Raw genomic sequence first — 13,597 nt, 5'->3', positions numbered from 1 at the left:
AGGCATCACTTACGCATCTATATGCAGGTCAGGTCGGGCAGCTACATAAATGAGACACACCCCGAAGATAAGTAGGTAGGTGCCATAATAAATAGCGTTTTCTATCAGAGCAGATTTACATTTTCCAGCGACACTGAAGTCACCAGCATTTGAATAGGACTGCATTAGTGGGAGGATTAACCTGTAAAAAAAAAAAAGTTTGAAATTCAAATAATTCATAGCTGTACATTTTTTAAAAGTAAATTATATTTTGAATACGACTCCCTCATCCCATCAATGATGAATTATTTTCTTTTTAAATTTACAAAAGCTTTACAGTTTTAGTGCATCTGTAACTGAAGCTATGTCACATCTATCGAAAATATTACATCATATTCTCAAATTATGTTGTGTGTGCGTATGTGTGTGGTATACTTATGCATGCATGCATGCATGTGTATCCTTTTATTTTTTTTTTTTTTTCAATTTTCATATCAGTTTGTTCAAACTGGGGATAGGGCATCCTACTGGATGCCAAACATTCACCTGTTATCTTGTATATTCCAACAAAGAGATCTTTTTAAGATTTTGACCGTCCCTTTGATTGAAATTGTTTGAATCTCTCTTGCACTTGGTTCACTGGGTATATCTGTCATGTAGTTTTTTAAATTATTTTTCAGGAGTTCAGTTGTTCCTATAACAACTGGAATGATAGAGATCTTCCTGACATTCCAGTTTCTTTTCATGTCATACATAATACATAAGACCTTGGTATGTGTGTGTGGGTGAGATTTTATATACACATATGTAAGCATGTGCAAGGTTGTTTATGCATGGGTATGTGTTGTATACATATATGTGTGTGATTGTATAGATGTATATGTGTGTGATTGTATAGATGTATATGTGTGTGTGTGTGTGTGTGATTGTATAGATGTATATGTGTGTGTGTGTGATTGTATAGATGTGTGTGTGTGTGTGTGTGTGATTGTATAGATGTGTGTGTGTGTGTGATTGTATAGATGTGTGTGTGTGTGATTGTATAGATGTGTGTGTGTGTGTGATTGTACAGGTGTGTGTGTGTGTGTGTGAGATTGTACAGGTGTGTGTGTGTGTGTGTGAGAGATTGTACAGGTGTGTGTGTGTGTGTGAGAGATTGTACAGGTGTGTGTGTGTGTGTGAGAGATTGTACAGGTGTGTGTGTGTGTGTGAGAGATTGTACAGGTGTGTGTGTGTGTGTGAGAGATTGTACAGGTGTGTGTGTGTGTGTGAGAGATTGTACAGGTGTGTGTGTGTGTGTGAGAGATTGTACAGGTGTGTGTGTGTGTGTGAGAGATTGTACAGGTGTGTGTGTGTGTGTGAGAGATTGTACAGGTGTGTGTGTGTGTGTGTGAGAGATTGTACAGGTGTGTGTGTGTGTGTGTGAGAGATTGTACAGGTGTGTGTGTGTGTGTGTGTGAGAGATGGTATTTATTTGCTCCCCCACTGAGCAAATTAGGCACAAGGCCGTTTTTAATGTGAGGTAAAAACCAGCTCCCCTAAAAGTAGGCAAAAAGGGGGCACTCTGGTTACCAAAAATAATAATTGTCCCAGTATAGAGGGTTTCCCCTCCATTGACTGCTACAAATTATCTTAAGTGCAGCATCTGCCGGAACAGATACTACACTTTGATCCCGGCCCGAAGGCCAAGGAGTAGTTGATGTGTGTGTGTGTGTGTGAGAGATTGTACAGGTGTGTGTGTGTGTGTGTGCGTGCGAGATTGTACAGACGTGCGCGTGCGAGATTGTACAGACGTGCGCGTGCGAGATTGTACAGACGTGCGCGTGCGAGATTGTACAGACGTGCGCGTGCGAGATTGTACAGACGTGCGCGTGCGAGACTGTATAGAGGTGCGCGTGTTAGATTGTATAGAGGTGTGCGTGTTAGATTGTATAGAGGTGTGTGTGTGTGTGAGATTGTATAGAGGTGTGTGTGTGTGAGATTGTATTGAGGTGTGCGTGTGTGAGATTGTATTGAGGTGTGCGTGTGTGAGATTGTATAGAGGTGTGTGTATGTTAGATTGTATAGAGGTGTGTGTATGTTAGATTGTATAGAGGTGTGTGCGTATGTCAGATTGTATAGAGGTGTGTGCGTATGTTAGATTGTATAGAGGTGTGTGCGTATGTTAGATTGTATAGAGGTGTGTGTGTGCATGTGAGATTGTATAGAGGTGTGTGCGTGTGTGAGATTGTATAGAGGTGTGTGCGTGTGTGAGATTGTATAGAGGTGTGTGCGTGTGTGAGATTATATAGAGGTGTGTGTGTTTGAGAGATTGTATGTACGTGTTTGGTTGAATACACACTTTTTTGTGTCTAGTTAGACTGTGCGTGTGTGTATTGTTAGATGCATATGTGGTTGCATGCAAAACAAGTCCCAATGTTACTACTAAATTGAAACATAGACAAGTATGGTCATTCTTGCAAAAGACACTTATTTGATAATTAACGATGTACAACAGCCACTTTTGTCAAACACAGAATTTTAAGATGCATTTTAGTAGTAGAAACATGCAAAACATTCAAGACGAAACACTGCTTACCAGGTGAGAGCTTGTGATGTCCAGTAGACAACATGCCAAAGGGCAGGAAGCACATAGTCTGGCACATGACTAAGGGGAGGTTCACAAGCAGCAAAAGGAGCAGGAGTTTCCACGCTAAATTTTCTATCTGTACTCGGCTGTTGATCACTAGCGGATGAGGGCAACAATGAGGAGGGTGATGTTGATGAAGATGACCCGTTGTCGACAGTCGTACGGGATACATTCTGGTAGGCAACTGTTGTGGTACTGATCAACTTTTGTCTATTTTGCAAACATTGGCGATAAAATGTCTGTAAAGAATACAAGATCAAATAAAAGAAGACGTTTTATTGTCACGGGATTAACTATTAAAAAAAAAAAAAAAAAAAATGAAGAAGAAAACCTCAAAAAATATTTTATTTAAGAAATGATTAGTGCAACAAAAAATACTTTCAACTTGTTTTTAATGGGCAAGTTAAACAAGATTATGATTAAAAACAAAAAACAGATCAACTGAATGAGATCAGTTTATAGTATCTGTGGTAATATATAGACACAGAGGTCTAGAAAGAAAATGGCTGCAGAGTTCAAGTTTTATGTAAAAACTAAACTGAAAGAAATCTTTATTCCACATATAAATTATAAAAAATAATTGTTCGAAAGGGAAGTTTGCTTTGTTAAAAAAATATGCTTTTATTTTATATTAAACAACAAAATCCACCTTTTGGACATTTCCATCTACAATCATAAATTAACTTTGAATAACGGTTCAATGTGCAATGTGGTAAATTACAGATATCACTCCTCAAAGAATTGGTTAACCAATGCTTGACAATCTATTGAATAATTTTGAAATAATCAGGCACCTTCATAACAAGTTGGAATATTATTTCTTTTTTTTATTATTATTTTACTAATATTTTTTAGTAGAAAAGGAAAAAATCTGTTTACATTTTAGCATAGAATATTTCAAAATAATCTAACTCTAATAAAGTACAAATTAAATTTATGTTAAAATTTCTACTCCAGTAGTTTCTTCCCCAGAACCGCTAGACTTTAGAATTCCCTTCCGGGTCCCTGCTTCCCCTACTTTACTGACATGCAGAAGTTCAAGTGTAATGTGAACCGACATCTTGCTGCCCAACTCCCTACATAGTATCCCAGTAGTTCATGTCCCTGATAGTAGCCACCTACATCAAAGTGGCAATGTGCCTTGTTTAGGGTGAAAATGTAATAAAAAAACAAAAAAGAAAAATTTAATTTATAATACCAGATGCAGTCGTGTCATACTCAAGGCATATAATTTTGGTAAATGAGTGAGGAAAATGAACACTGACCATTTTTCGAACACATTACCATGTGATTGCTTCCATACAGATTATCGCATGGTCATCTTCAAGTCTAATGTCAATAAATACTTGTCAAGCCGTTTCTTAAGTAATCAAATTTTGTCCATTCCATTCACTGTTTTCAATCCTTTCATAGTATTGTTCATCATTCAACTAGCAATCTATTTTATTAATCCTTATCCTCGAATGGCTTTTGGCTTTGTTAAGTGGTAACTCATTAGCATTTTGCATTTTGCAGTATAAACAACAATGTCACAGTGACTTTTATTGGGTGGGTCTCTACCAGTATTTTGTTTACTTTTCAATCTTTGAGCGATTATCAAGACTCCCTTGATGACCGTTACATGTTGGCCATGTTTTTCTTGTTCTAACTTAAGACTTGGCACTACTTGTGTTTCAAACTAAATAAACGCTTTAAAATAAGTTAAAAGAAAAAAGAATATCCAGGTATGTATAAGAATATCTTCGCTTGCCTTTGGTAACATTTATTGTTATATATTTTATTTCTGACTTTTTCGTTTTGTTGCATACACAGCAAAATGCCCGTGCCACCAATATAATGACTACTGCCCCCACTCCCCCACAATTTAACCTGCCAATCATCTTGGCACTGAACATAAATAAGCCCCCAAAACACACAATCATATTGACAAGTAAAAAAAAAAAAAAGTACTTACCGAGGAGACATCAAGGGGTAAAATAAAAATGATCATCAAAGAGAAATACCAGGCCACAAATGTTGCCAAGGTAACAAGGACATGCTGTTTCCTCCAGTCCCCATAGCGATGAATTAGCAGCACAGCTAGGATGAAGGTACAGATGATCTCCACAGTGAGTGGGCCTGCACTCATGGTGTTTGTACAGCATGTTCTAGTATGCCAAGACAGAAGGGACAGACGGCTGCCCTGAAACAAAGACAGTTTTGAATTAGTTAGGAAAGACATTAAATTTGGAGAAAAAGATTATATTAAATAGAAGGCAAGAAATAAAGCTATCCCACATTATGAAGAGCTATAAAATAAAACATACACACACATTATATATATATATATATATATATATATATATATATATATTGATTATATTTTTATAGTTGCTGTGAAAACTTAGATGATAATTAAAGAACGTAATTATAAAATATTAAATGGGAGCAGTAAAACAAAAAAAAAAAAATGATAAAATTAGTAAGAAAATGACCAACATAATAAAAATACAAAGAATAAAAATATAATTGTTAGAAATATTAATGACTAAAACCCTAATAGAACTAAAAACGCTAACAATGAGGGAAAAAAATGGTAACAATAGAACACAGGCACTCTGTTCACTACAAAATAAATGCCTAACCAAAAGCATTGTTTACCAGGCCCAATATTTGTCAAAGAAAACCTGAATATCAAGAAATATTACATAGGCATGATCTCTCTGAATTTTAAAAACAGATATTACAACCATAGAAGTACATTCACAAACAAAAAACAATGTTGGTGAACCACTGTTGGGAATTAAAGGACAATGGACATTCACCAATATTCAAGTGAAAAACAGTACAGCATGCCAGCACATGTAGCAACTTAGATGACCTGTGTTGACTATGTTTGAATGAGAAATTAGCTATCCTAAATATTAAAGAACACCAAAAAGTATTAAACTGTAGAAGTGAAATCACAAACGTATGCATACACTAAATAAACTTTACTTTTGGATAATACATAAAAATAAATTTTTAAAATAATAGCAATAACGATAATAAAAACAAATAAACTGTAAATGCAAATGTAACTCAATATCAGAATCAGGTACAAACAAACAAGACAATTTAATACTAAAAATAGACAAAAAGGAAATAAAATTTTATATAAATGCTGCCCTATAACCAAATGGTAAAAACCAAACTTTGCAAAAACGTCTTAAATTTTATAGAAAAACACTTCCCCCAGAAGAAACCCCTTACAAAAAATCTTTAATAAAAACAACTTAAAACTCTCCTAGAGTTGCTGTGAGAACTTAGAGAAAATAATTAAAGCACATAAGTATAAAAATAATGGAAGCAATAAAAAAGAAAATAACACAATAAGTAACCAACGTTACAACAAAAGTAACAAAAAGACCAAAAATATATTAGAAATGGTAATGATGCAAATCATTTAAAAAAAAAAAAAAAAGTGTAGAATTGCTACAAAATAAATGTCTAACCAAAAGCATCGTTTACTAGCCACAAAATTTACCAAAGAAAACTCAATAAAAAAAAATATTACGGAGAAATGACCTCCCTGAATCTTAAAAGCAGAAATTTTGACCACAGAAGTACATTAAAAAATGAAAAACTGAATAAAAACAGCATTAGTGAACCACTTCTTGGAACTCAAGGAAAGTGGATGATCACCGATAGTGTGGGCCAGCACATGTAAAATCCTAGACGACCTGCATAGACTGTTTGGATAAGAAATTAGCTATCCCAAACTTTAAAGAACCCCAAAATCTATTAAACAGCAGGAGTGAAATTTACTTTACCTTAGGATAACAACAAACACATTAATAAATAATAACACTAACAAAATAATATAACTAGTGGGAGTAGTGCCTGGTTTTGAGCAGGTGTAAAAAAATGCTTAAATATATTTTAATTTTTCCAGATTTTGTATATAGTATATATTATTTTGATTTCAAAAGTAAAAAAAAGAAAAATATTTGGTGTCATCAACTAGAATCGAAACCGAAACTGTAGCATTCAAAGCTGATGATGTTACCACTATATCAGCATGAAACGCATATGAACTGATTAAAAATTAAAAATAAATGCACAAAATGTACAACGATTTTTCAATTTCGACCCATTAAAAACAATTTTAACCGGCTAAAGACCCATAAAAGAACAGTCCATAAAAAATCCAATCATTTGAGGTCCCTAGCACTGCTGTGCGACTTTTAGTTTCAGAAGAGATAGAATTTGAAAATATGGAGACAGACAGACAAACATATAGCCTTTTATATATTATATTATGATAATTAATGAACAAATACACGAATATAAAATAAAATGTAAGTGAAAAACATCCAGATTAAAATTAAGTTTCTTCCCAACACAAAGAAAACAGAAACCAGTCTCGCTAAAAAGAATAAGGAAACAGGTGGATTAGAGGCCACGTAAACCCTTGCCTGATAAATGCATGTCCAATACAATACAATTGGCTACAATAAATAGGTGTGTGAATAACTAAGAATCTGATTGGTTAACTAGAAAACCCAGTACCATGGGATTATATAAAAACAAAGCAACATCGATTTCATGCAATAGTCTGAAGAATCTTTACGAGGATGAAATTCTGTGTAGTTTAATTGCCATATATATATTTCAAACTTTACTACCTAGCTCTACTTACGTATTGAGCACTGTTGAATTATATATATATATATATATATATAATATATATTTTAGTCATCGACATACAGATCTGTTTCGTTGTTTCACAACTCATCAGTGCCGCTAGACTAACACCTCTCCCAAGCCGAGGATCGAACCTAGAACCGTCGTGATGACAGTCGGCAGTCCTACCCCTTGACTACGGAATCGGTGGCCGAAATTAACCTGTCCGAACGATTATTTAAATAAACATCGGTCCGCTACTCGTAGAGGGCTCAAACGTTTGTTTGTAAACAAATCGCGAGCTTCGCATTATTTCAGCTAAATTAAGTAGCGAGTAAGATAATTTTCGAGAGTGCTCTACCAAAGAGGGGAGCTTTGAGAGAGAGAGAGAGAGAGGGGGGGGGAGATATGTATAGAGATATACATGAAAATAAAAGCAAGTATGATATTATAACATTATGGAAAAAAGGGAAAGAAAACCAGGGGCTTTTTTTTTTTTAATAGAAAATTCTCAACATTTCATCCCCATCTTCGGGGGACTTCCTCAGAGATAGATATGTTACATGTAACACCATGTTGTCTTTTTTTATTCTTATTTCAACATTTGTGATGCACTCAGCATTATTGGGTGCAGGTGCAAGGGGGGGGGAGATCGTTTATATAAGTAACATTTCGGCAAGTTTATAGTTACCCCCCCCCCACCCTTCAAGGCACACCCGGATTTTTGCCAAGAATCAATAATAACCCTTGTGTACTCCTATTCCAAGCCCTGAACCTCTCATTAACATTCCTATTCTTATGTTTTAGTTTCTACCTTTCGATAATGTTGTGCCTCTCCTCCCCCTTGATCAGAGTGAAACATTCTTATTAAAGTACTCTGCATTATGTAGTTTCAGAATGTATATGCTTATGAGAAGTGTGACTATTTTGAAATTATAAATGCAATAAAGTTTTCTAGCATGCATGCAAATATCATTATTGTGGCCCATTTGATTAAAATGAAAATACACTTATGCAAGTAGCTTGGTTAATGTACTCATTAACCCTTATCCTTAAGTGGCCTTTGACCCTTGGTAAGAGGTGACCTCCTACTAATTAGTATTAAAAAAAAAGTTATGAAAGTCTATTTCCATTTTCAAGCTATAAATCGAATAAAATATACTGTCCAGCATGAAATTTTTGTGTTCTTTTTTATCAAAGTGAAAATACTTATCCAAGTAGTTTGGTAATGAAGTTTCAGGATATATATGGTTATAGGCGTCTATCTTGAAAATGCTATGAAGATCGTTAAACAGAACCAAAAACTTTATAAGCGTATAGATATTAAAAAAGATGACACATTATGTTAATTCAAGATGAAGATAAAAAAAAATTACATTAAAAAAAAAAAAAAAAAAAAAATGGTATTAACATTTCTGAACTTTTAAGATAATGACTGATAATTCATATTTGTATTCAGATTCTTCAGGCTACTGCTCTTATCTTGAGTGTTATTTTCACAATGTTTCAGTCAATGTAACCTCCAACATTCTTCAGGTGTATCTTGTCGAACTTGGGAATCTGCAAGCGATACTCAAATACAATCGCTACTTGCTTAGGACTTCTACTCAGTCATGGCTGAAGAAACGAGAGCATGGATTAAATAAAGACTTCTGTTCAAAATCCCATGTAGATGCCAGAATTTAAAACTTCCTAAGTTGGACAAGATACACCTGAAGAAGGTTGGAGGTTATATCGGCCAAAACGTTGTAAAAATAATGCACAAGATGAGAAAAGTAGTTTGGAGAATCCAAATACGACAAAATTATTTAAAGGTTATATTAATACCAACGCTGAACAACACTGGAAGTTAACTGTGTAGAGTTTATAAACCTTCACAGCTAGAAAGGTTATCAGTGCTTTGTTATCAAATAATAAAAACTTATGTGGTCAATATTTGAACAGAAAAAAAAACTGCCCATCAGGATTTGCTTTTTGCAATCAAACACTTCATTGTGGTAACATGACTGAACATAGTGTCGAGAGAATCTTTAAATATCAAGTATAGGATGTTTATATTGACAATTCTATTTTCTTTAATTGCAGATAAAATGCAGCATCAGAACAGATACCACACTTTGTTCCTAGACAAAAGGTCAAAGAAACATTTTTTTATGTAAACTTTTAAAAGAAACCAAAAAGAAAAACCTCAGAAATCAATCGCATAAATAAAGCTATTGTTCTTTCACTTGAATATGAATTTGGTTGGCGTTTTAATCCCACAATCAGTGTAATAAATAGTCCAACTTTATGAATATACGTATTAGCTCAGCGTTATTCTGTGTAACAAAAGCCAATTAGCAATTAGTCATAGATCAAGATGAGGATAAGTTTTGGTAGAAAATGAAAAAGGACTTTTTTTTTTTTTATTCACATCAACCAAGGCACATTGTCACTGAGACGTAAAAGGCTACTGTGAATTAAGAACCATATCCATAGGGGCATCCTAAGTGGCGAGTTGTGCAGTGAAATTTTTGTTCAAGTTTCGGCACGTTGGACACTTGGAGAAACAGGAAGCAGAGAGGGAATTCTGAAGGCTAGCGATCCGTAGAAAGAAGCTATTAGAATAGAAAATCTTTCGGCATCTAAGGTCCTCTACTGATTGTTGGGTTGGTCGGTAGTATTTAGGTCGAGTGGACACCAGAGCAGCAAGTTCGTCGGAGCGCATTCAATTGAATTACCTGTAAAACAAACAAAGCTTATCTTTTGATAAATCGACTCTTATGCAGATTACAGGCTGTGTTATCGTCAGCATACTTCAGCAGATTATTAAAACTGTCAGAAGGTGCTGAACGAAAATTTTGTGAATTTCTTTTCTATTTTTGGCAAAAAATGCTGGCCAATATTTAAAATGCCAGTGAACGGTTAAAAATTGAGGAAAAAAAAAAATCATAATTATAGAAGGAAACTATGATGATATAATTTCAATGAAAATAATATTGTTATTATGAAGAAAATACAATGAAAAATTAACGGAAATTTATTTTAAAGAAAATTAAAAGAAAAAAGTTCAAATAAAAAAAAACACTCATTGTAAGGTAAGTTTCATGAATAAATTTTTTTTGTTATGAATAAAAAATAGTGCTAAAATATAAGTGTTATTTTTGCAACTGATTGCAAACAATTGTCTTTTTTTCTAATTATGATTGTTTTTGCCTACTCCTTTTCAATCATACTGAATATAAGTTAAGGTTAGGTTTTCTGTTAGTGTTAAGTTTAGATTAGGATTAGGTTGCTTTTCTATTAGGGTTAGGTAAGGATTAGGTTGTTTTGGCAATATATTAAATTCGAAGCATACTTGTCTTTAAATCATTTTTTTTTTTTTTTTTTAAATTTTAAATTGCATGCATGCATACATATTCCGCAACTCTTTTTTTTTTTTTTACCTACCAGTTTTCCTTTTTTATGACAAAATTTAATTCCTTCAGAAAACTGAAATGTTTGTTCCAACTTTATTAGATTTATGCTGACTTTAAACCAGGTTTAAAAAATTATTGAATTTTCAGCAATATTTTTTTTATTGTGTTTGCCAATGGTTAGCTGCTGCAATTTCACTGACTAAGCATTTTGGCACCTTCCGGAAAATTACTGAAACTACCGGATTATGCTGACGAAACGTTGGTTTTAGCACGGTCTGTAATCTGCACAAGTATCAATAAATCTTGTTCTTGTTTGGTTTGAAGCATCTGATCATGTGTCATAGCCCTCCATTGGAGATGTAATAAAGGGTACTTTGCCTCCTCCTTCTCCTCTCAGATAAGAAATGATATTTGCTGTTGATTCTATCCTTGGGATGAATTGCTGGAATATACTCTAAAAAAATAAGTCACGTTTTTAATAAAAATATTAAGTCATAACAACTTACCTTTATGAATTATAGTAACTGAGGTGAGTCGCATGAAACAAAGGAATGGACACATTTTAAAATGGAGTAAACTGCTTTTTCCATCAGCCTGAAAAATAGGAGGAAAAATCTTTCATAAAAGGAATTTTCTTGGTCTGTCCGTCATTTACAAGTTTCTGTAAACATGAGAAATACATTGTGGACTTTATTTTGATAAAAATATTTTAACTTCTTTTAGAAATGGAAAATATTGCATTAATCCATTGGACCCTGACCCAATTAGCCAAAAAAGACAATAGGCGGTTAGCAAAATTATTTGATAACGTATTATTAGAAGGCCTATATATCAACCGTCGTCTTTTTTTTTAACTATGTTGCCAGGGCTGATACATGCAGGGTTGGAAGAGTTAACAGTAAATAATAAATTCCCAACAAATAAAGCAGAAGCCATGACTGAAAACCAAAACCTTGAGCTCTTAAACCTGATGTTCTACAAATTGAGCTATTTGTTTTTTTAAAAATTATATAACTATTTACTTGCCTCTACATGAAAGCTAAGTTAGACACAAGGTCAGTATTTAATGTGAAGAAATTCCAGCTCCATGAAAAGTGGCACTCCTGGATTGGAACAATAATAAGTTTCCTCGGTCTAAAAGGATTTCTTCCTCACTGACCGAAGACAGAATAGACTTAAGTTTAGCATCAGAACAGATACTACACTTTGTTCCTAGCCAACAGATTAAAATTAAGTTACTATTAAAAGTAATCCTATATAATTTTTTTTTTTCTAGCAACATTTAAAGTAAGGGGAAGATAGGACTAAGGAAACCTTTTTAACTTCATGAACCACTAATTGTGTAATTGTTGAACTACTGAACTATTAATATGAATTAAAAAAGGGGGGGGGGATAATACAATAATTGAAAAATACAGTAATTGGAAAACTTATTTTATTAATATAAAACTAGCAAGGCCTGTGGAAATTCCACAGGGGACTCATTCATATGTTGGCATTCTGTAGATGTTCAGCGTAACTGGAGATGCTCTGATATTATTGTAGCTCTTTTGTTAAAACTGCAAAAGTATTTATCTAAGCTAACACGAACACCCGGTGTAGCCCAGCCATAAAGTATGCTTAAATATAATATGTTAATTCTTGCATATTTCGTATATATTATTATTATAGAGTTATTGCTCTATTGATTTTTATATATTATAATATTGTGATTTCAAAAATAAAAAAAATATATTCATATGACTTGGGTGCTATCGGTTTTAATTGAAACCATAACCAAAACTTATGAAGAATTCTTGGTAAAATTATTTATTACAAGAAATGAAAGTCTATAACAATTAAACGTCACTCACTCGGATGTAAGCGTGAAACACAAAATAAATAACACAAACGCTTTCCTATTAATATATAGATGAATCCATTTAAAGTAACAAAGTTATAATCTATATACCTATAAAGTTGAGTTTTATTTTTCTTGTTCTGAGATTGATATTAAAAACCTACTTTTTCTATTTAAAAATTATTAAAACAAACTTATTAATATACTCAATCATGGATATGTGGGAGACTACATGAAAGTTAACTACTTTGCACATAAACAAGCATTACTCAATTACCTGTTCATTTTTATGGTTTCTTATTAGAGGATTGGTTTCATTTCACTATTACGCTAAAGTATTTATGCATAGTTTCTACATTCTGCATAATTGTGTAGAATTTAAGATGAAAGCGTTCTAACACAGAAATATTTAATATATTTATATATAAGTGACCTTATCTTAGTGTGTGTGTGTGTGTGTGTGTGTGTGTGTGTGTGTGTATGCAAAAAGTCTCTACCAAATGCCTCTCTGAATATTTTGTTTGCAGAGTATAAATTTGATATATAGGATATTTGGACCATGTAGCACACCTCTGATTTGGTTTTTAGCTGGCAAAAATTGCTGCCAAGTTGTCAAAACTGAAAACAAAACAGTTGACCATGGCAGGGTAAGTCAAATAAAACATTCCTGCTAGTTACTTTTATGCATACGCAAAATTAAACATTCATAGCTCAAAGTCACTTCATTTTTAACCTTTTGTATCCATCTGTTGGTAGCTCAAGCAGTAACGATGCTGGAGAGATAAATAATGATTGGACCATTAATCCTTCTGGTTTTGATTCAAGTGAATGGTACCCAAGTCATATTTTTTGATATAACTTAAAATCGTTACTATATATTGGATAATAATCAATAGAGAACTGGCTCTATAATAATAAAAAAAAATCAACACAAATTAAAATATAATATTTATGCATATTTTATGACTGGGCAGTGCCGGGTGGCCTGCTAGTTATTTAAATAAAATGAATTGAAAAATATCACAGTTTTAGTGACATTTGTTCCAATTTTAAATCAGTTTGTGGGTTTATGGCTCGAATGATGTCACTGCAAGACAAAGAGTTGTA

The 13,597-nt window shown here is 33.4% G+C and overlaps 1 protein-coding gene across 3 annotated transcripts in view; it reads right to left on the bottom strand.

Annotated features, from left to right (window-relative positions):
• Window positions 1-13,597, bottom strand: part of LOC145280036 (G-protein coupled receptor-associated protein LMBRD2-like) — a 120,143-nt gene that overhangs the window by 31,611 nt on the left and 74,935 nt on the right. For all 3 annotated transcript variants that reach the window (XM_080131700.1, XM_080131701.1, XM_080131699.1), the window contains 4 exons: window positions 11,157-11,244; window positions 4,563-4,790; window positions 2,558-2,847; window positions 14-181 (listed from right to left, as the gene is read on the bottom strand). In XM_080131700.1, coding sequence (XP_079987826.1) covers window positions 14-181; window positions 2,558-2,847; window positions 4,563-4,736 — 632 coding nt within the window. In that variant the 5' untranslated portion in view covers window positions 4,737-4,790; window positions 11,157-11,244. The remainder of the gene's footprint in view (window positions 1-13; window positions 182-2,557; window positions 2,848-4,562; window positions 4,791-11,156; window positions 11,245-13,597) is intronic.

Source organism: Euprymna scolopes, chromosome 7 (genome assembly GCF_053919585.1).
Source record: "Euprymna scolopes isolate OS-2025 chromosome 7, ASM5391958v1, whole genome shotgun sequence".
Taxonomy (NCBI): Eukaryota; Metazoa; Mollusca; class Cephalopoda; order Sepiida; family Sepiolidae; genus Euprymna; species Euprymna scolopes.
Note: the sequence above shows the minus strand (reverse complement) of the source record. Positions and strands in the feature narration are given on the sequence as shown.